Raw genomic sequence first — 20,373 nt, 5'->3', positions numbered from 1 at the left:
CGCGTTTTCTCTGTTCTGTTATCTCAAAACTCGTATCGGCCCCCCGAAACACAACTTTCAACTACGAGGAAATGTGAAGCATTCGTTGGTTGTGAATAATCTTTTGTCAGCAGACAAATGGTCACTGTTCAGTGAACATCAGTAAACTCACCTCTGTTCTTCTCAAAGCTGCGCTTAGGGGTTGAACTGAGATAGACATGCAATGTGTGGAGTACTGCCCTCTGCTGGATAGGAAATAACATCACAACTCTGAATTGTCACCTGTGCGACTCCCTAAGTTAGGGGTCGTCCTGGAGAGCTACTGTCCAGTAGGTTTTCTATCCTACCTGCCTTCTGACGAGCCACACCTGTTCCTGGCATTTACCTGACTCAGCAGAATCCAACCTACTGGACAGTAGTTCTCCAGGACCAGAGTTGGAGACCCCTGCCCTATAGACCTTCCTGATGTTTGTAAATAAGTAACTGAGGCACCACAGACAGAATGAACTTAAAAGCCTCTCATGTTCAAGCACTTTATTTCGGTACCTGTAATATAGTTCATTTTCAAACTCCCTGTAGCATCCAGAGACAAACAGTAATAATACAGCATTAATGAAAACAAAAATCTGTATAGCTGTTTTTATATCTGTTTATATTCACATAGGTACAGGCCGCTGAGGTGGGTGTGGCTGCGACTGGCCAATCAGGATGGGAGGCTCACGTGCCGGGTGGGTCTTTTCTGGACAAAACCCCAGTCTCAAACCCGTGGCTAAATCACCGGCCCAGCATGTGCCCCCTGCTCCCAGGCCTCAGAGCGGAAAATGGCCCAGTCCAGCTGGCCCCATGTCCCCCGCAAGCCTATTGCTTAGCGGCAGTAGACGCACGGCGTGGTCACGCTGCAAAATCAAACCGTATGCCACAGCAGCCTTCCGCGTCGTGCCAGTGAGGTCCGCCCCCACCCCCCACCCATCTTTTCCAGAAAAAACCCAGCACAGCAGACGTAGGGAAACAGATTTTGTGTGGGCATGAGCAGGCAGAGATGCTCCACGCATCGGCAGTCAGGCTGTTTTTCTCAAGATACGGCCTGACATGTAACCAGCTAGCGTTGGCCCGAATCATTGCCCATGTATGAATCAAAATAAGTGTTCTTTAGCTTTTCTGAAGACATCACAATGTGTTTACAAATAGTCCTCACAGAGCCCCCACACCATTCTCTGTTTCCACGTCTCTTAAACAATGGCAGTAATGTGTCAGAGAAATAATAAAAAAAAAAACCTTTACATTCACAGGAAAATAAATTGCTTTAAACAATACAGAAGCTTTTGGCATTTTTAGACATAATCTGCTGGTTAGACATAAGTAGTTGGCTGTGAGGAGATTATCCCCCTAACAAAGTATTATATATAGATTCTGTAAGACCTCATGGCTTCATCAGTCCGTGGTAAACAGCACCTCAAAGGCCCTTGACACATCCTTGGTTACCAGCGTGCCTTCAACTAATGCATAGAAGATTAATATTAAAATGCTCTTTAGCCTCCTGAGGAAGGGGGCTATCATGCAATTTAATAAACGGGAGAGGGAGAGGAAAAAAGAGGGGAAGAGACACAGAGAGAGGGGCAGAGAGTTGGAGGGAAGAAGAGGGAGAGAGTGAGAAGGCGAGAGAGGAAAAAGAGATGAGGATGTGGACAGAGAAGGAGAGAGGGGGGAAAGAGAGGGAGAGGGCAAGGAAGACAGAGAGAAAAAGAGAAGTGGATATGGATAGAGAAGGAAAGAGAAAGAAAGGATAGAAGGAAAGGGAGGGAGAGAGAAACGGGCAGATTTCTTAATGAAGTCAAACACTAGGATCCATACTGTTTTTTTTTTTTCCTACATTAAACATATAAAGAAAAAAATAACCAAATCAGATCAGGTCAAATATGTTTCCTCATCTGTATACCACAGACTTCATTTTGGCATGCTAACCATTCTTTGTTTACAAGCGTTTACAATTCCCACTGAACACCTTCCTATCCTTTCCACCGCTCTTCGCGCCCAAGGACGCACTAGGGGCTCGCTGGAAGCTGAGTATTAGATGCCAGGAAGGAGCAAAAGTTATGGAAATATCACTGTATAAGGAACAGCATTCACAGAGTCGAACACACTGATCCACAGAAGACAACCGTTAATGAGACGATCAGAAGGATTCTGACGATTTGCATAGTGCATAAATTGCGCTTTTCTTTCAAAGTAGAAGAAGCGTACCAGTGAGATTTTTGGGAAAACCCAGGCCAGCTCTTTGTCCAAGGTGCATGTAGTACTTAGATAGGCTTATATTCCATTTTACAGGCAGCATTTGCATGACCCTTCCTACAGTGTGACGCCCCAAGGGCATGATCTGCTACAGCAAATGGGGCGGCACCACGTCCCATGGCCAGAGCGTTCAGGAACAGGATGTTAGGCTGTGAGCTCAATACCGGTCACTCCCAGACGCTAACCGAGAACCACTGCCCTACTACTGACACTGCACTGGACACTTGACCAGTGCCATACATGTTATAGTGCAATATTTACCTCACAAGGCTATTCCAGTTCTAGTGGGAATTATGCATTTACAGAGTGAAGAGCATGGAGAATGTCCAGGTCAGCAGATTCATAACAATCTGTAGATCAGGAGCCTGGGAAGCTGATGTATGCGGAGTGTTTAGGGGGGAGCTGATTGGTTTAACCACAGCTGGGTTTTGTACTAGTCATGTTACCAACCTCTAACACAGTGGTCTCCAGTCTTTTTTGCAGAGAGCTACATTTACAAAGAGAAATATCTGGGGAGGTACCGAGTCAGGATGGTACATTTTGCTGACCGGAAAAGGGGGGAGAGGGAGGTGTTGCAATGGATTACAAATGTCAAAGGGACTGAAAAGGGTGATAATCTCACAATGGACCCACCAACAGAACTGGGCCTTTTTATGGACTCGGTGAAACTGTGGCCTTGCTGGGTTTCTCACTGGGCAACACCTCAGTTGCTCTGTACAGGGAGGCGCTACTAGAAATTATGGACCCCAATAAAGTATATCATACAGGTCCTCTAATCAAGACCAATGCAATTATGCTCCAAATTTTTTAGGGTCTCTTTATAGGCCCTTGGAATCGTCCCCCTTCATGGCGCCCCTGTCTATACACCATCACTAACCAGGGCTTGCAGATTTCTGGGAGAATCAAGGCCTCAAAACCCACCATGGGTGGAATTGCAATGTGCCATCGATAACCAATGGCTGGCAATCAATGAACTGTCGATGACGAAAACCCCGCCCACTGTGGATTTTGAAGCCCAGATTGCCCTGCAGTGACAATGGAGGGTTCACAGTCCCGCTTTAGTAATGTAATATTCTGCGGGCTCATGCTGGTTGTGAGGCAGGCATTACTGTCCCCGTTGGTCTCGGTCATGTCTCCTTCGTCCTTTTTCTGCACTCGGTTCCACCCCCCCTGCCAGCTAGTGTGGCTTTGGACACACTAGCCCCCGATTCAGACCCCAGCTGTGCTTTGGCAGAGAGAGCCCCTAATTAGGTATGCACTGATGGGCGGGGCTTTCCACGCCAGCTGACATCAACGGTCCACTCTGGTTCCTGTTATTCCACCTCCATGGCCTGTCCTTCCCCGTCCTTCTTCAGCCCACTGCCCCCCGTTGGCACCCCCCAGTGTCTCAGCTTAGTCCCACCCCTGTCCATGACTTCTCACATCATCTTCCTCTGCGCCCTCCGTCTTCCTCTGCATCCATGTCCATTTCAGGGCTCCTTGCCCCACCTTCCCCACCCTTGGCCAGCCTGTCTGTACCTCGCCGCCTTTGATCTCTGACTCTTCCGGGGGAGGAAGGAGTCAGAGACGCCTACTGGAGCCACACCCGGGTAGTCAGGATGGAGTGGGGAGAAGGAGGGGGCTCTGCGGGGATCACGGTCTGCAGGGGGGGGTGAGGAAGGACAGTCCGGCGTCACATTTACACACAAAAACAGCAGCACCAACAGATCAGCAGCAATTTTCCCTGAGTCACAATGCAAATGGCACTGGGGAGGCAAAGAGCCACAGAGGTGAGCAGGAAGAAGAAGCAGGAATTTGCAGCTACTGACTAAAGCCAGTCCAGCTGACTGCACGTGTTTAGCTTACTGGATCCAGCAATATCCCAGAACTAAACGATTAAATGGCTTCAAAGAAGAATTCCAGGTCATGTTGTAAAAATCAGAAACTACATTTCTTAAGAAGGTCCAGCTCCTCACATGTGACGCTGTCTTTATATTTTCTAAAGCTTCGTCTCGTATAAATCATTACATAATCGGCAAATTGATCGGCATGTCAGTGATCTGCAAAGCACTTTCAGGTTGGTCCAAATGCGAGCCGTTTTTGTATTTAGGTAAGAACTGGACCTTCTGCCCTATTCACTCCGGTGAAGATGGAGGTTCTGTTACTCTGCAGCTCGCTGCCTATCGATGGGACAGTCCTACCCCTTTAACCGCCGTGTTTCGCCGGCTTGACGTGTAACGTGACTTAGTCAGACTGCATGCCTAGGATGAGGAGGAGCGTTAGAAGGAGAAGGTGCAGAGTAAAAAAAATGACAAACTAACAGGAACGGTTACCAACCGCATGTTCTCTGTCCGGCCGACGACATAGAAACAGGGCTCGCCCAGTTTGGAGTTGGTCATACACAGCGACAAACTGGACAGCTCCACTGGGAGGGGGGAGGGGGGAGGGAGAGCATGCGGGATGAAAGAAAGGAGAGACGGACACCCAGAACAGGACACAGTGAGAGAAGTGAAAATGCAGTTAATACACTGGATAAGAAAAAAGCCACCACAGCAAATAAGACCCCCCCCCAGTAGAAGGTTACATAAAGAAGTCAAGGTGCCCAGGGGTCCTGAACGAGATGGGAGATACGACAGCTTAAGTGACTGACATGATGTCACCTGATCGCGGGATGCCAGATGAAACAAAGCTTACAGTTAATTCTGGGAATAAACAGCTAATTAATAGGAAGCTATTCGCGGCCCCTGTCAAAGCAGCATATAAATAACTAAACAGAGCGCACAGCCTGCTCAGCTCGGGCACCCACCGCTGGGATGGTACCGTTCTGTGTCCTAACCCCCTCCCCTCACCGTAGTCAGGCACGTATCCATTTCCCTTCTTCAGCACCAGGTGGATACGGTGCCCCCCCCGGCGGATCTGCTCCACGGCCTGGCTGTGGGTCATACCTGCCGTGCTGTCGCCGTTGATCTCCACCAGCTGATCGCTGACCTGCAGGGGGCGCAGAGAAGGGCAGCTATCTCAGCAGCGGGGACGCATACGCACGCACGCACATGCTATTTAAGGTTTTTGATTGCATTCACAGATTTTTATAAAAAATGAAACTAAACTTGTTCCCACAACCTGGGGACAGTAGCAGATTTCACCTCATTGTGGGGAAATTTGGTTCCCACCCACCCCAGACACACACACACACACACACACACACACACCCCCTGAGACTCATCCATCCCGGGAGAAGGCTGCCTCTTTAATGCTGAAAGCTTTGGCATTTCATTCCGATGTGCTTTTAATGCTAGCTGTAAAACAGCACTCTTCAACCCAGGCCCCCCCCCCAGATTCATCGCAAAGATTCATCACCACCATACCCACTTCAAGCAAGGCAGCCATTTTCTGTCCAACCTCTATCGGGGTAACAAATCTAGACACAAAATCATGCAACCATTTAACTCCTCTGGAGGACAAACAAACTCCATTTACTCACACATACACACTTGCACACTGTGTCACATACAGTCAATCAGACAATCTGCCTGTCTTACTCTCACACACATCTTGTACAGGGCTGGGGAAGGAACCATACCTAAACCCCCTTTTTAAATGAACCAGCCCCCTCTGTTGAAAATGAAGGGCTCACCTGTATCTTTTGGCTTCGAGAGGCGGGGCCTCCTTCCATGAGCCCCAGCACATAGAGACCCATGTTGTACTCGCTGCCCCCCCGCAGGCTGAATCCAAAGCCCGTGGGGCCCCGATCGAGGTCCACAGTGTAGTACTTGGAGTCCTGCTTGCAAGAGGAAGGTTGGGGGAGGGTGGCAAGATAGGAGGGAAAGGTCAACAGAGGTTGTGTTGGGGACAAACACAGTGACAACGCTGGTATGGATCTATTGCCGATCCACAGCTCACCTTGGACCGCAACCTGTAAGTTCTCCTGGCTCTGTAGGCAGGCTCAAGTGCCATGGACTCGGAGAGGGCGGAGGAGTCTGTGAGGGAGCAGGATGCCAAGTCAGAGGGGAGTCCCCGGGGGGGCGTGTGTGGCTATGTGTGTGAATGCCCACGATGCCATGTGGCCGAAAGCATGTCGACATCACAGAGGGGAATCCCCAGTGTTACGCACAGCTGACTGCACTGCGGGGCACGACAGTGAGGCGCAGTGTGGTGCCCGCACGCCGCAGCATCTGGGTGACCTCGCGGTGTGGCAAGGTCGCCACGCAGCGGCCCTCCACCGCCTCCAGCCGGTCGCCGGGACGGATCTGACCACTGCGAGCTGCCGGGCTGCCCCGGCGCACCGTCACAAAGCGATGCGGCAGCGTGGGGGGAGCTGTGGGGAAACGGGGGGTAGGGGATCAGCAGGAGGAGGAGAACCAGGGTGAGGAGGAACACTGGGCCAGAATCGGCCGTGAGACTCCCAGGACAGCTGACTGGGGGCCCGGCGGAGGAAAACCAGATAGCCAAGAAGCCAAGACTCCAACCTGTAAACACACTGTTATATTATGTAGCAGAAACTGGGATGTAAATTAGCTGTGATTCAGTTTACTGTATAATGGTTCAATGGTGCTTTTCATTATTGGTAATTGCAGCTCTTTGTGGCCTGTTGGTCTATATGAAAATGTAGCCGAATCTCTTGCAATACAACTAAGTTCTACTGTTTTTAAACCCCTTGCAGACATCAGATCCTTATATATACACCAGCCCAGCCAAACAAGCCAAGAGACCCAAACAAATCGGCAGGGTGGGGGGGGGGGTCTACAACACGGCCGTCCAGACCATAAACCCCAGAGTCAGCTATTCACTGCACGCTTGTTATTAATAATAGTGAAAGCAGACTTTCTGCTCTGGTGGCTGATGTATTAACTAGTAGTCAACAAATAGCAATGGACAACCAACTGGGGAAATCAAATCAAAGGAAAGTCTTTGAAAATGATGGTTGCCAGATCAATTGAAAGAGATTTTTGAGAGAAGGGAGCGGAACTTGGAGGTAATGAAGGTGATGGAAAGGGAGGGGGGGGGGGAGGGTGAAACGGAAGCAGAGCTGGATTTGACAGGAAAAATAATGAGACAAGGAAGGCCTTTAGCCCCAGATTTAATGAGCTGAAAGGCCTCGGTAAATATGATGGAATTATTTCCATCGTAAGCTTATCCAATCAAACTAGTGTTTGTCACTTCATTTGCATATGAGTGTCACATTGTAATTAATATGCAGCCAATCAGCCAGCACCACAATGGAGAGACACGGCAGGGGTGAGGAGGGGAGGATTCACATTCATCACCAGGATCACCTGCTTTCTGGGTGGATTCTGAGTCCAAGTGTGCAGCACAGAAGCCCTGGTGATGTCAGAACACACAGGAGGACTCACTCTCCTCAAATTTGGGACACAGATACAGGAAAGCTGCTTAGTATGAAATTCACCTCCTACTGACTCCATGAGATCCACTTGTGTCACCTCACCTGCATTTTTACTATAAGTGACTACCAGTAACACGAGACAGGAGGCGTTCCTGACGAGCTCTGGCGTGTTTCTAGACATAACCTGTTACATATCGTGCTTGGGTGCATTTAGAAAGACACAGCAGGGTACAATCACCTTGAAATGGAAGACTGCCGTTCATATTCCAACACACACTGCTACAGTTTCTCTGTGCTGCGAGCATGATTATATAACACACCAGTCCGTGTAGACAGCACCCACACACTTAACCATCCATGTAGCCCAGGCCAGATCATAGCACCCCGTGTCCCCCTGGGAGTAGCCCTCTGGGAGAAAGTTGTAGAAAGACCCTCCCCTTCCTGCCCTTAGCCAATGAGGTGAAAATTCCTCATTTTCCCTAGAACAATTAGTGAATGTGCATGTCAAGAACGCTAAGACCGTACTTCTGGTTTTGACAAGACTGGTCTTGCTAACTTGCCTTCCAAGAACAAACTTGGAGCGCAATGAATCATGGGATTGGTCTCATTCAGTGAGGATGCAGTTGATGTATCCTTGATATTTGGAATGGAAGAAGAACAACATCCAGAGATTTTTACCATCCTCTGTACTTCTGTTCTTGAGTATCCAAACTGGTCTTCGGCAATGGAGGATGATGTAACACGGGTACATAAGAACACAAGCATGGTAAAGTATGCATATTGAGATTCACCCAATGTGACACTACAATGCCAAAAGAACATCTTTCCAGCATTATATCCAATTAAACAAATACAACAGTCCGGTGAATTAGATGTCTATTAAACAGTATCAGTCCATCAAAAGTGTCTGTCTTCAGCAGGTGAATTTAAACTTACACTAACTTAGACTTGATCAAAGTCAAGTTAGATAGGGATAATCTGTCTTAAGGTCTCTGCCTCATCTATCGCGACATGCACCACGACTCAAGCAATATAGAGCTGTAAATAAAAAAAGAAATAGGGATTTAAAAGGGTCTAAAAGTGGGCATTTCCTGGATTCTGAACTAACAACACAAACACTGAAATTATTCCTGCACAGAAAAGACGCGTCACGTTTTCACCTCTCTACTCTAAAAACAACAGCGCCAGTCTGGCATGAAGAGGAGACCTTAGAGACCTGGGTGACATTGAGCAGGAAGCGACCGCTGAGGCTTTGGCAGGAGCGGGAGGATGTGAGCGTGCTGTAACGATGTCCTCAAAGTCAGGCACCGTCACACGTCCGTTTGTGCCGCACTGGCCAAAGGTGCTGCTGCAGGCTGGATTACCGCACTGCTATACGGCCTTGAGAATACGACACTGACAAGGCTCCAGGGGAAGCTCAATGGTTTGGGGGCCACAAACGAAATCACCCACGTGCATCGACTTCAGGCATCAGAAAGACTTTTCAGGTAGATATCGGGCAGTGGATATAATAGTGTTTAAAGGTCCAAGTGGCAGGAACATTCTGCTGTTAAACCCTTCAGTAAGGCGGTTTCTCCTAATCCTAATTCTCAGTCGTTAATCAGAGATTATACAGTACCAGTCAAAAGTCTAGAAACACCTACTGAAAATCACTTATTTTTCAACAAGATAACGATCCCAAGCACACCTCAAGGTTATGTAATAAGTATTATCTTATGAATAAGGAAATAGATGGACTGCTATGACAGATGACCTGGCCCCCACAGTCCCCCTGATCTAAACCCTATACAGCTGGCTTGGGATGAGTTGGATTGAAGAGCAAGAGCAACGCAGCCAACTTGTGCCCAGAACTTGTGGAAACTCCTTCAGAACTGTTGGAGAAGCATTCCAGGTGACTACATCTAGAAGCTCATACAAAGAACACCAAGAGTCTGCGACGCTGTCATTGAAGCAAAAAGGGAGCTAAAACTCCACAAACTCCTGAGATACTGAGCACTTTTCTTGGTAGCTGCAGTAATTGAAGTGCATTATTTCATTGCTCTGAAGCCTTTTACAGGAGCGGAATAGCAGCTAGTGCATTTCAAGCAGGTGTGCTTTGACCGGCATTGCGTGGATTTTAACTTTGGGAATGATTTTAGAAATTAAGAGAAGCACTAAAGACTCTTGTCTACTAACATTTGGTTATACATGCAGAGGCACTGTAAAGCAATGATGGATGACGATGAATGTGATTATGCTCTTGTCATACACTATTGCATGACATGTAGCAATCCAAGCTGCAAACTTCGCCGCCTTTCTACCGTGTTGTCAGCATTTCCGCCTGCCGCTTCAACCACATTTGATATGCTGGGTGCTGGGTGAGGGGGGATGAGTGGGCTTCAACGGGGGCATCCGAGCACCACAAAGAGGGCAGCACTACCAAACAATGGCAAAAGGAGTGTATAATTTTGTAGTTCATTTACATTTTATTTATTTAGCAAATGCTTTTATCTGCTGTGCTGACCCTGGGATTCGAACCAGCAACCTTCTGAACACAAACACAATGCTGACTCACACGCCACCCCCTAGCATGAGCAGCACCGGAAATTAATCTGCCTCACTCACCTGAGGCAAGTAATTTAGAAGGGTGAGAAAAAAACACTAACTGAACAACTAACTGAACAACCTGAACCTTAACACTAGCCCTCTGGCTAGGAAACAAAATGCATGCCTGACTATATCTTTTACTCCACTAGCCCCGTTAGCTGGCAGCAAAAATCTGCACCCCTGAGTATGAGGAGGTTCAGTCATTCCACTTCTACATCATACCGGCCGCAAACGAATGGTTAAAACAGGAAAATAAAAGCTTTGGCTAAAGAGGAATTTTACCAGGCTGAACAAAACTAACTTAACAGATTTTCTGTTCTCAAGTACAATAGCAGCAAGGAGCGAGCATGATTAACGCTGTATCGGAGTGATAGCATTGTGGCTAAGCTAACTGTACTTGTTGGCCATGTGGGGGCCCACCTGCTGCCCCCTAGAGCCAGACACTGATGCCATAAAACATCGTGCTCCTCAAATGAGTAACAAGAAATCATCTCGGGGTAAAGGTGTCTTTAACCGGTGTGAACACGACAGCGATGATGATAAGCAGAAATAAAGTTGGAAGATGAGCAGGAAACACGGGATCAGAGCAGCCGATGCAGCGACTGTCTCATTCAGGACACCACTGTGGGCCCCCGTTTGGGATCCTGTCACAGCCACTGTCACCTGCACGCGGAACACGGTGCCAAGTCTGCCGGCACGGAAATGGCTAGTAGCTGCGCTTCTGTTGACATCCCCTGGCGTCGCAGATCTTGGCCCTGAGTGTGAAGCTCTGTCATTGTCCTCAACTGGGGGAGCACATTGGTGACACATTAGCTGATCCAGGATCAAGCCTCGAGGTTCTAGTTTTGGAAAGACAGTGGAACACCAACCAAAGTGAACTTCATAGACTACAGAAATGTAACCCAGGAAGGAAAGTCACAGTTCTGAGTTACTGCCAACAACCATCAGTGCTTAGAGTCACAATAGCAGCCTCTATGCTAACCAAGCCACTAGCTACATAGTTACTACAGCTACCCTGTTCACTTGGATCACTTAAACACGCTCAGGCAAGTCATACTGGCTACACATATCATTAGGTTCTAGTCATGAGTCATGAGTTTGATTAAGAGGTAATGATATCACTGCTGTCACACCCAGCAATTCCTCCCTGCTTGATTTCAAAATCACAGAGTAGAGTGATGCAATGCAAAGTATCTGACGGGGATTATGGGTAAGAAGACCTCAATAGCTGAGACAATCTTGCATCTAAGTGTGAACTTACAGTAGCCATCGTAAACTTTACATGGGAGACAGACTTTGATGTAAAACCTAAGGAGACAATTCAGAATGATTCATTACTGTGATCCCGTGTCTACAGGCGGTGCAGTTCTGATGCAGACGTCGTCATTGCTAGAATATCCTGAAGCGCAGTTGACTCATGTTAACAATTACTAAGCTGTCACGTCTTTATAAAAATCCCAGAGTGTTTAGTTGTGATGAAGGAGAAAAATGTTGTTTCATTTAATTAAATTAACTGGCCGTGCTCATGTACCACTGGAGTCTTATTGTTCCTTCAGGAAAATACCCAGCTGTACAGACATATTTTAAGTTAAAGTTTAAGTAAAATTTTTTCTTTAACTTCCATAACGGCCATGGTGCATGGTAACATCTGACACCCCCTGCAAGCCACCATTTGTCAGACCCAAGGTGTCCAAAGGGCGTTATTAGGATTTATGATCTGGAACCACCATGATAACGCCTGACTGGCAGCTTCCAGGGATGTGGATGTTGCTTCCAGGGATGTGGACGTTGCTTCTATGGATGTGGACGTTGCTTCCAGGGATGTGGACGTTGCTGGAAAGCTGCAGCTGCTGCTCCCATAGCATGAACTCACCCATATTTTTGTCTATCTCAAAAGCCTTCAATTCAGGTGGCAGAGGATTTCCAGATAACATGCCCAGCATGTAGCTGAGCTAAGCTGCAGGACATGAACTAGACACAACCCTGGGGGTGATGGGACTTTGAATCCTTCTTCAAATTTTACACAATAATAAAAGACTTAATAAAAAATAAAATTTCTTTCCAGATTTTGCAAAAAAACACAGGCGATTCGAAAAACTTGAAGTTTCATATATGATGATAGAGTGAAAATGACATCTTTCAAGTTAATGCTCAAGACAGAGCCACCCTCTGACCTTTGACCTTTTACACTGATCAAGAAGTCAAGGACACATAGAAACTGTGAGGAGTGACACCATGGAGTCACCCTTCTACAGCTACCCTGTAGATACTGTCACGACATCGTCCCCAGACCCCAGAAGCTACAGCCGGCGCGTCCAATACACAGGTTACTGCCGACCAAGATTAGAACCACAAACTGTGACCACCTGTCAAAATTTCAGCACCATTGTTTTGGAGCAGCTGTCAAAAGTCAGCCCAATCATAATCCTCCGTGCCTGGCTCCCACTAACAGCCCCAGCTGGCTCATATTTGAGGAGGCTTCGTCAGAAGCTAAGAGGAAGGAGAAGTTGGGTAAGCATCTGGCTACTGCCTATAGCCTGGCTGTAGTGCTGCAAAGCCCATGCCAACATGGCCGAAGTCATGACCTGCTCGAGGCCAACGACTGGCCAAGCCCATGCAGCTCCGCAGCTCCCCATTTTCCCTCCATCCTGATCCAAATAAAAAGGTGTCTTTCTGGGGTAATATTCTAAACCAGTGTTTCCCGATCCGGTCCTCCAGGACCCACAGACAGTCCACATTTTTGCTCCCTCCCAGCTCCCTACTGTCTGTGAGATCCACACACTGCCCAACTGAGCTTATAAGGCCCCGGTGTCATTAAGGAGCAAGTGGGACCAATGAAATTTCTCAAAAAGCGGATTGAACAAGTTTCCCTGTAGTCTGTTTGTGGTGTCTTGGAGCAGACAAGCTACCTGGGATGCTGAAGAGATAGGAAGCCTCCAGGGCTAGGTTGAAAGAGAGCTCCTTGACCACCAGAATGTGTTCTCCTCTAACCCTGGTAGGACACACATCACCTAGCATCACATCCAGACCTCTCTGGGGGTAGTTGTTCAGCAGTGGCCCTACCAGCTTCTGGAATACCAGAATATGGGTGATAGAGAAGGAGGTCCAGAAGATATTTCAGAGTCATTCCATTGTCATGGTGCTGAAGTAGATAGTACCTACCAGTTTTGAAATGACTTTAGCAAGTAGAATGAGGTGTCTCCGTTTTACAAATATTTCATGGCAAGAGCTGATGAACTGACAGAGGTTAGGGAGGACCCGGTACATTTCCACCTTGGACCTCAACAGTGGGTCACAGATGAGGTTGTGTGGCCACACTGAGCCTACATCGATGCCTATCCAGATGACGTCAACCATACGAAGCATCATCTGGGGCTCTGTGAAGCCCAATACCTTGGCTGAAGCCCCAGCAGAAGAAGATCACTGAATATCACATGGCCAACAGCTAAGACACAGGTGCGTGCTTTCCTAGTGTTGAAGGGACATTATGGGCCCTTATTCCCTTCTTCTCCTTCTAGGCATTAAAGAATACCCATAAAGCCAAGCTGGTCCTCCTCAACCATGACACGACCAACCTTTCATCGTGCAGCACTATGTTGGCCCAGGATTTTTTTGGGGAGAAACACCCAGTGCTATACCTGAGCAAGAAACTGCAGGCAGAGAACTGGTATTCTGCTGTGGAAAGGGAAGCCCTGACTTGCAGGCCGACCTAGAAAGTTCAGGTCCAGAAAGTAAAAATCCCTTCCAAGATTTTGCTTCAACCAAACAGTTCTTTATGAATGTGACTCTTCATACTCAACTGATTGGTTGAAAGAAAATCTCGGTCTGGATTTGTACAGTCTGAACCTGAATTGTGTACCTCTGCTTGCAAGTGGGCTGTCATGGAGCTACGATACTTCTTGCACAGGCAACACGGACCATGCTGCGCTCAAGTGCAAGGACAGGGTCACCTGCTGGTTCCTGTCTCTCCAAGACTTATCATTCCAGGTGCAGCACTGGTTAGGAAGAGGAAACCAACACCATCTGAGTCAGGGTGAGACTCTAAGGAGAACCTTCAGAACCTGAAAACTGTAGCTGCTCCGACCAAAGTGCAGGTGGCCGCCAACTTCGGTCAGCACCATGGACAGCAGCCACCTAGCAAAACTGCAGTGCCTTTGTTTCGGACCTGCTGACAAAAGTAGCCATCACATTTAGGAAGGCTGTGTTCCTGCAGCCAGCCACAAAACCAATACTATTGTCACTCAGTACTCAATAGATTTCCCTGTAGAAGATTAAAAATATTAACACCAACACTGATCCCAGTGCAGGACCAAGAGTATACCGATGTGTCACAGCACATGGATTTCAGTGAGAGCAGTATAAGGGGAGGAGTCAAATTAGCAAAGCCCATCCCCAGAGGGAAGTATGGGTCACAGTCATTGGTCAATTGCAGGCATACAAATGAGAGATTAACCTATCACACAGATCATAAGTTGACTAGCATACAAATTCGTATCTCGATCTAATGGTGATATGCAGCACTGTCCCACTACAGCTAGTAAAAGCACAGTGAGCAGCACCGACAGTGAATTCCGCAAAAACAAAAAGCAATAAATATGGCTGGAGCCCTTCAGAGTTTTCATGGCAGCCTCCAGCCACTTGAGCACCGCTCCGTGGATTTAAAATTGCAGAGGTGAAGACACTCCAAATCCCACAAAAAGATTCCGTGTTAACGCTCAAATCCAGACAGATGAAAATCGATGACAAGCATTAAAAAAAAAAAAATCCCAACCTCTCCTCACAAGGGAGACATTATTGTGTCACTCAGAGCGTGTGGACATATTGAAAAAGGCAAGATACCGAGTCAGAAATAGGGAGCAAAAGGTGAAAACATTAATCTGCGGAATGAAGCGGATCCCTTTAAAGCGTGAGCAGAGGCATACCAGGCGGAAATGGGGGAGAGAGATGGAGGGATGGATGTTCGGACGATGAAACAGATGTTTCTCCAACAAAACAAAGCGGGAAGAACAGCTGGCATGGTTGGTGGGGGGGTGGATGGGTAGGGGGGATGGAAAGAGGAGAGGAGATGGGAGGGTGGGGGTGGAGAGGGACCAGTGCCAGCTGCTGATGATGCGTTAAGCCAGAAGAACCGGGGAACCGGCCCGTTTTCACAGAGCTGAATTACAGCCCAGAGTCAGTACTGGGCACAGGCACCACAGGGCCAGGGACAGCGGAGCATGACTCATACTGATGAGCTGCACCTTTTAACCAGCTTTAACCAACTTTAACCAACCTATCTGTGGAGAAGCAAAGCTTTTATACATTAAACGTTATCCCAAGCAACGTACTGCACCTAACAGCCCAACTTAAAATGACAGGACGACTTCATGACCTTCTCACAAAGGAGAGGAGATTTGGGTCATGCACTGGGTCACAAAAGTGTCCACAGCTCGCTGTCATCACTGCAGAAAAAAAATATTACAGTTTAGCTACAAAAGGAATAATGGTGAAATATAGAGCAGTGTTTCCCAGCCCGGTTCTCAGGGACCCACAGATGGTCCACGTTTGTGCTCCCGTCCAGCTCCCTGCCAGATAATCCACATTTTTGCAAAAATGGGCCCTGAGGACCAGATTGGGAAACACTGATTTAGCGAATCTAGAACATCCTGGTTAAATGCCACACAGTAGCTGTAAGCAACCTTTTCCAGACATCTAACCCTGCAGAGGACGGTGTAACATTACAGGGGCATTATGGGATTACCGGGGACAGTTATCCAGACCCCAGCGTCCCAGAAGACCTTGCGGTGGCCAGGTGCCTGACACTTTTTCCCAGTGGCCCAATAAACGATGAAGACAAATGTATGGGAGCCAGTCAGCACACTATAGCGGCCATGGAAACACTCACCTCTGCAGATAACCTTAAGCATAACAGCAAGGAGATGCCTTCACACAGAAACAACGACAAAGGAAAAACAAGCCCAGCCGTGGAGTGAGGTGAGAGCAGAAGCACAGTCAGCTTCAGTCAGCTGGCTGGAGTGAGATTTTCAATTTGAGACACCTCTGCACACGCATTTACATGTATGTAACAGTTTTATTACCTTGTAAATAGTCTGTAATGCTTGCAAACTACCCCAAAGCTTTTTAAGTAGCTAACTTTAGGCTAATAATGGAATAATATAGATTCCTTGCTTGAGCGTGACAGTCTGAAAGCGTGAGTATCACGCCACATGCGTGGGAGTTGGCAGCCCTGTGCCGTGTAACAGTTTAAAGGCTGTAGAGGAACCCAGATCCTACTGGATCAGGTTCACTACACACGCCCACCCGCACTCACCTCGACCGTTTTCCGAGTCCTGGGTTGCGATAACGAAGCCAAAGCCTTCTCCCGGCCTTCTCCTCAGTTCCACCTCCACCGCCCTGGAGAGGATAGGGCTCCGGCTCACCTCGTGGCCCTTGTCTGCAGGGACGGGCCCCTCTTCCACATTCAGCCAGTCCCGCGGCTCGGCGGTGAGCGAGATGGGCACCAGGTCCAGGAAGCTGGTGCTCTGGACCAGCGCGGGCCGGTCCACGGCTGGGGAAGGGGTACGCACGCGGGCAGACGCCGGAGTCAAGGCATCCATAGGGGGGGCGTTGCCGGGCGTCCCAGCAAGCTGTGGGCCACGGTAGAGGAAGGGGGGAGCATGTCTGACTGAACCGGGGGAGTTTGGAGAGTAGGAGGGGCCTGGAAAAGAAGGATTTAGCCTCTGATAACTCGCCTCCTGCAAGCCGAAAACAATTTCTCCAGTGCTAGCAAGTATTTTTTTAGTGAATTATTATTAGTGGTATTTTGTTCACTGAAACCAGAGAGGCTGCAGCCACATCCTTCCCAGTTAATGACTGCAGACACATAAAATGCACGACTATACTACATGGACCGGGGCTGGGGGGGTACTCACTGCCTCTGTATATCAGCAATGTGACATCCCCTTGCTTGGTGTGCTCCTGCAATGCTCTCTGCACCTGTAATAGCGCCACACGCTCATTAAGACACCCCGTAGCATTTATGTGTGACCCAGTGAGCCATTATTCCTGTTTGTCACAGACACATGAAAAAACACGTACTGCAGGTCCCAGAAGTTAACTTTAATAGGCAGCTAAACCTTCCTTAATGACCACTGGGGAAAACACACTGCATGGTGTTCTTTCTACGTAAAACACAACTGATCTCGGATCTGCTGATGCAGACATTTCACCGTACTAGGTTCTACCTGAGCGAAACTGAGGCTTTGCACATCAGCTCCATTGATCTTGATGATGGCGTCCCCTGGCTGCAGAGAGGGGCAATGCCGCCGGTCCCACACCCTCTTCACCAGGGCCAAGCGCCCCCCCTGGCCCCCAGCCGTCACGCTGAAGCCAAGGCCACCCATGCCCTCGCTCCGGCCCAGGACCACGGGTATCAGGTCCCCTGAGGACCCGGTCGGGCCCCCGGGGGACAGACTGCTGCCGGGGCTGGGTCCGGTGCTCGAGGGCCAGCCGCTGAAGCCAGAGGGGGGGCCGTCCGCAACAGGTGGCGCAGACACAGAGGCTAGGGCACGGGGGCGAGTGCCCCGTGGGGACACAGATGTGCCCACCTCCAGCTGGGACAGCGAGATCCTACCGGTGGGCAGCCCAGGGGCGGAAAGGCTGCTTACAGGGGACTTCGGAGGGGGTCGGTTGAGGGGGACCGGCCCAGGGAGAGAGTTGTTGTTATGGTTACGGATGGAGGAGGCTCTGTGTGGGAAAAGCAAGGATAGAGTGACTGTGAGCAGGAGGTGAAGCCAGGTACCAACAACAGGGTAAACAAGGAAAAAACAGGTCCTGCAGATCAAAACACACCACAATAAATGACACCCTCTACCCTTTTGAATGACACACCATGCCGGCACCGGATTCTACACCCTATCCAGTGCGACTCATTAGCCCAAATCACGCCAGCGTTTTCCAGCTGAACTGGGTGTTTCAAGATAACACCATAATTCATTAAGCATTTATATAATTATTAAACTTAATTGATGTACTTCATTGGACCGGCACACACAGTACAAACAGGTCTGATCACTTTGGTACCCAGTGGAAGTCAGCGGAATGACCGTCTGTCGGTACCAAGGTGAATCACGGGGAGATGAACACAGCTGGCTGGGGTACCTGTGTGAGGTGCCAGCAAGCCCCGCCTCCACATCGCTCTGGCCTGGGGAGTGGTCGGGTGGGGGGGGCGGGGGTACCGGCATCAGGGAATGGGGCCGGCGAGCAGAGCTCGGCCTGAGCCTAGGGTCTGCGTTTGGGTCAGGGTAGGAGGGCAGGCTGCTGGGGCCTGCGGGCGTGGCGTTGCCGTTGGCGTCCAGGATGGCGCTCGCCGGTGAGCCAGGGGGGAGCCGGGGGCCCCCGAGGCGGAGCCGCGTGGCCTGCATGCGGGGCGCTGCCTGCCTGCGCGTCTGCGAGCGCAGCGGCTGCGGCTGCCGCGTGGTCGGAGCCATGGCCATGAGCTGTTTGGGGCAGCCGTCAGAGTTGTAGAGCATGGGGTATCCTCGCCGCACCACCACGTCCACGCTGTGGCCCACCGGCACGGCCTTCAGAAGCTCCACCACGTCCTTGTGGGACATGCCCAGGACACAGGTGTCATTGATGTACACCAGGATATCCGCTGGGAGAGGGAGATATTTCCTATAATCACTACACACAGGTTTTAATTATATATATATATATATATAAAAAAACACATGGAGCGTTTTTATTAATAATATTTATACCTGTAAATAGATAAGCCTTCACAGGCTCTTTCCTCTACATGTCCCTCCATCTCTCTACACAGCCAGACTGGGCCACATCTGACCTCAGATCCGCTGCAGAGTCATGAGTCTCATAGACAAACAGGCAGCAAGTGTGTGTGTGTGTGTGTGTGTGTGCGCACGCACGCTTCATGTATATCCCTGGGGAACCCACGGGGTCATATACAACCCTTCCTTTTATTTCTGCCTTACATTCAATCCACTCATCAAAGTTAAGAACTTATTTTCGTTTTACAGCCCAATGTACCATATACGACCCAGTAACAGTGACATTTAGTGATTACTGACTGAATTAACCAGATATTTTTCTACAATAAATATGGCCCCCAAAACGTTTTGAGGTTGTTGCTGTACATGCTGCAAAGATTCAGCTGTCAAGCTATGAATATGTAAGTGGCAGAAATTTTGCATCATCAGTTATAATGTTTAGATGTTATTGAACATGTACAACTAGGTTTTGGATGTTTTTAAACTTTTCTGGCAACTGTGATGATCATGTTCCATGTGCTAAACATCAGCCTCAGACAAAAACAGAGGGAATACAGGTGGAGCACCAGACCTTACAAGCCACCACAGGTAAACTCTCTGTGTGTAGTGCACCTTTTTGCAGGTCTGTTCACTTGACCTGTTTCTTGATGGGCTGGCAAGTTTGAAGCCTGTGTTTTATTGCCAGCACATGGTGAATGATGAAAAGGAAAACTCAATAAACGTATTTTGAAAATGAGAATGTTGCAAAGATTTGTTTTTTCCTTATTTTCTGTCCTTATTTCATAGGTGAAATTGACAAGTTGGAAGAGCATGAACAGACCAGAGGGTCGTACTGTATATGGCACATTCATAACATGGACTGGGAAAGGGTTATTTTTACAAAACACCTGTTTTTGAGTTCACTGGGTCTGTATGATCATTTTAGCCAATGGACATGTTTTTCCTATAATGATAAGGTGCTCTGGGTTCCCCAGGGATATATTATTTTGTGGGGACCAAATATCCTAACAATGTGATAAAAACCTGTTATTTATACATTGTGGGGACAACTTTTTTGGTCCCCACAAGGGGAAATTCAATATTCAATATATAAAAATCTGTGACTAATCAAAAAATAAAAAATGCCAAAAGTGTGGTATTTTGTTTGATTACTTATGGTTAAGGTTAGGGCTGGGTAGGGATTAAGGTTGTCATTCTTGGTATTAGAGTTTTGCCAATAGAAATGAATGAACGGTCCCCACAAAGATATGAGTACAGGTCTGTGTGTGTGTGTATGTGTACGTGTACGTGTGTGTGTGTGTGTGTGTATGCATGTCACTGTTCAATTTGACTGCAAGATTATAGCATGAGGGTCCATCAGGATTAGGGCAGGACTGAAATTCTCTCAGTGAGAGGTCCCAGAATCACATGGCCCTAATCCTGCAGGAGGGA

General features: G+C 48.4%; 1 protein-coding gene across 7 annotated transcripts in view; it reads right to left on the bottom strand.

Annotated features, from left to right (window-relative positions):
* Positions 1-498: 498 nt before the first annotated feature.
* Positions 499-20,373, bottom strand: part of LOC111857046 (membrane-associated guanylate kinase, WW and PDZ domain-containing protein 2-like) — a 41,237-nt gene continuing 21,362 nt past the window's right edge. For 4 of the 7 annotated variants that reach the window (XM_023837502.2, XM_023837505.2, XM_023837501.2 and 1 more), the window contains 10 exons: positions 18,314-18,809; positions 17,398-17,899; positions 17,086-17,149; positions 16,485-16,871; positions 6,359-6,562; positions 6,148-6,224; positions 5,882-6,025; positions 5,097-5,235; positions 4,569-4,672; positions 499-3,907 (listed from right to left, as the gene is read on the bottom strand). In XM_023837502.2, coding sequence (XP_023693270.2) covers positions 3,839-3,907; positions 4,569-4,672; positions 5,097-5,235; positions 5,882-6,025; positions 6,148-6,224; positions 6,359-6,562; positions 16,485-16,871; positions 17,086-17,149; positions 17,398-17,899; positions 18,314-18,809 — 2,186 coding nt within the window. In that variant the 3' untranslated portion in view covers positions 499-3,838. The remainder of the gene's footprint in view (positions 3,908-4,568; positions 4,673-5,096; positions 5,236-5,881; positions 6,026-6,147; positions 6,225-6,358; positions 6,563-16,484; positions 16,872-17,085; positions 17,150-17,397; positions 17,900-18,313; positions 18,810-20,373) is intronic. The other 3 variants (XM_023837506.2, XM_023837508.2, XM_023837503.2) reach the window with 3 other exon arrangements.

Source organism: Paramormyrops kingsleyae, chromosome 8 (assembly GCF_048594095.1).
Source record: "Paramormyrops kingsleyae isolate MSU_618 chromosome 8, PKINGS_0.4, whole genome shotgun sequence".
NCBI classification, from domain to species: domain Eukaryota; kingdom Metazoa; phylum Chordata; class Actinopteri; order Osteoglossiformes; family Mormyridae; genus Paramormyrops; species Paramormyrops kingsleyae.
Note: the sequence above shows the minus strand (reverse complement) of the source record. Positions and strands in the feature narration are given on the sequence as shown.